Below are 2,576 nucleotides of genomic sequence, written 5' to 3' on the forward strand. Positions count from 1 at the left end.
ACTGTTACTACAGTTGTGATTACAGCAGTTTCACTATGGTAAATGTTTAAACAATGGTTATCTGTCTTAAGGAGGGCCGGCCTGGGACAGTTCCCTGTTGTCCACCCTGGCCTGTATGTGCAATGGAGGGGCTGTTGTAGTCCTTTACTGCCCCTTAGTGTATATTTGCGATATTGCAAAACATTGAACAGCTGTAATTCAAAAACGAATCGATCGATCAGAAAATCAGTTGTATATTTTAATAAAAACCATGCTTTAATGATCCTTGCTCTGCTGAAACAAAAGTAAAAATCAAGTTACTACAAAAAAATCAGTTCAGTACCTTCCATGTTTTATATCCCCATTCACTTACTCCACAAATGCCCTTCACCTCTCTCAGTCCCTGCATAAAGCCAAATATCTTTAGAAATCACTAGATAATTTGTGCTCTTTTCCTTAAATTGTTAATTCTGTTTACTGCATCTCTCTCTTTCTCTCTCATTCCCTCCAGCTGAGTTTCAGTGTCTGAGCTATAAAGGAGAAGATGTGTGTGTCCTCCAGGATGGCTTTAGCGGTGGGTTTCCCGGCTCCATGTCCACTGCGTGTGTCCACTCTGACCAGCAGCAGCTGGGTTTGCCCGGGGCTGCGGCCTACGCCATGCTGGAGAGTGGCCACGTACTTTAGAGTGTGCAGGGGAACCACACGGTCATCGTGATCAGCCGTCAGCAGTAGCATCGCGGGGTAAGGGGTCCCATCTCGAGGGGTCTGAGGAAGGTTATGGAGAGGAGAGTACCTGTGGAGGAAAAGGTCAAACTTTTATTTATTTTATTTTTTTTGGACATGTAGTATGACATTTACAGTAACTTGTTTGTTATACAGTTATACACTAGCGGTCAACAGTTTGGAATAATTCAGATTTTTTTATGTTTTTGAAGTTTCACCAAGGCTGCATTTGTTTGATCAAATAAAAACACTAAAAACAGAAATATGTGAAATATTGTTACAATTACATAACTATTTCTTTGAATTTGAATACATTTTAAAATGTATTTTATTCCTGTGATGGCAAAGCTGATTTTTCACCAGCCATTACTTAAGTCTTCAAAGTCACATGATCCTTCATAAATCATTCTAATATGCTGATTTGGTGCTAAAGAACCATTTCTTATTATTATCAATGTTGAGAACAGTTTTTGAAGCTTAATATTTTGTGGAAACTATAGTAGGATTTTTTTTTAAATCAAGATTTCTATTTAAAATAAATGTTGTTCTTTAAACTTTCTATTCATCAAAGAAACCCAGACAAAAAATATCATGGTTTGCATAAAATTAAGCAGTTTTCAACATTGATGAAAATAATAATAACCATTAAGCACTAATAATAATTGAGTACCAAATCAGCATATTAGAATGATTTCTGAAGGATCATGTGACACTGAAATTATAACTGAAAAAAATGTATTTTAAATTTTAATAATATTTCACAATAATAATATTTCTGCTGAAAATTAGATCAAATAAATGCAGCCTTGGTGAGCATAAGAGAGACTTCTTCTAAAAACACAAAATCCTACTGACCTTAATGTATATTGTATTTAATGTATATAATGTATATCACTCCTCTCTTCATTCTCTGCTAATGTCTCCACTGCTAAAAGGACTAACAGACATTTCTTGTTGGATGACGGACCATCACCTTCAACTGAACCTGGCTAAGACAGAACTGCTTGTGGTTTCAACAAACCCATCACTTTATCAGGACTTTCAGAAAGCAGGAATCCCTACTTGATGAGCCATTTGAACTGTCCGGGATCATCGGCACAGCCGTAGTCAGTGGTCCAGGCGTGACCGATGGTGAATTTGTGGAACTTCAGCATGTCCATGACCCCAACCTCAGCTACTGCACAGCCGAAGAGCTCGGGACATTGGTTTACACATGCCGCTGAAAAAACAAACACACAGATCACTCTTCTCCCATTGCATACAATGGCCAAACACAGTCCACATTTACCAGACGCACTGACTCACACACCTGTACTTAAATGAGTGGGCTTAAAGATGTTTTGGATTACTCAGATAGAACAGCCCGATTTGACACACCTCACATTCTTAAAGGCCCACGTAACTACACTGTGACTAAACATAGGGATCAACACAGACATACTAACCTAGCTAGCACATTCAGCATAAAGAAGCTTTTTTCAAATGCTTAGTAATTTATTCACCGCCAATGTTTTCAAACCGGTGCACCGCCTACACACCTTTATCTTGTTCTGATTGTTACCTCACACCCACACATCCACACACTAGTAACCCACAAGCAGGTGCAGATTTATATTTTTGCGGAATGAAAAACATGGTCAAATGTGGTAAGCTGAGCTGAATACAACCATGATATTCGTGAATGCCCTGAATGGCAAGGTGTTTAGTTTTTTTTGTTGTTGTTTTTGTTTTGTTTTTCTACATATTTTTTTCTGGTGTGTAACAAAACAAATCCAATTTTATTTTAGTTTGCCTTCTTATTTTAAAATTATTTTTATCATATTATTATTATTATTATTAATTCATTCTTTCTTTCTTTCTTTCTTTCTTTCTTT

At 37.1% G+C, this 2,576-nt stretch overlaps 1 protein-coding gene across 1 annotated transcript in view; it reads right to left on the bottom strand.

The window, feature by feature from the left end:
* Positions 1-250: 250 nt before the first annotated feature.
* The window catches only part of LOC107706142 (prolyl endopeptidase-like), a 13,520-nt gene continuing 11,194 nt past the window's right edge, over positions 251-2,576 (bottom strand). Inside the window, exons 14-15 of the mRNA XM_016509723.1 lie at positions 1,765-1,921; positions 251-772 (exon numbers count right to left, since the gene is read on the bottom strand). Of these exons, the coding sequence (XP_016365209.1) occupies positions 478-772; positions 1,765-1,921 (452 nt within the window). The 3' untranslated portion in view covers positions 251-477. The remainder of the gene's footprint in view (positions 773-1,764; positions 1,922-2,576) is intronic.

This window comes from Sinocyclocheilus rhinocerous, unplaced genomic scaffold, assembly GCF_001515625.1.
Source record: "Sinocyclocheilus rhinocerous isolate Xijiao unplaced genomic scaffold, SAMN03320098_v1.1 scaffold53, whole genome shotgun sequence".
NCBI lineage: Eukaryota > Metazoa > Chordata > Actinopteri > Cypriniformes > Cyprinidae > Sinocyclocheilus > Sinocyclocheilus rhinocerous.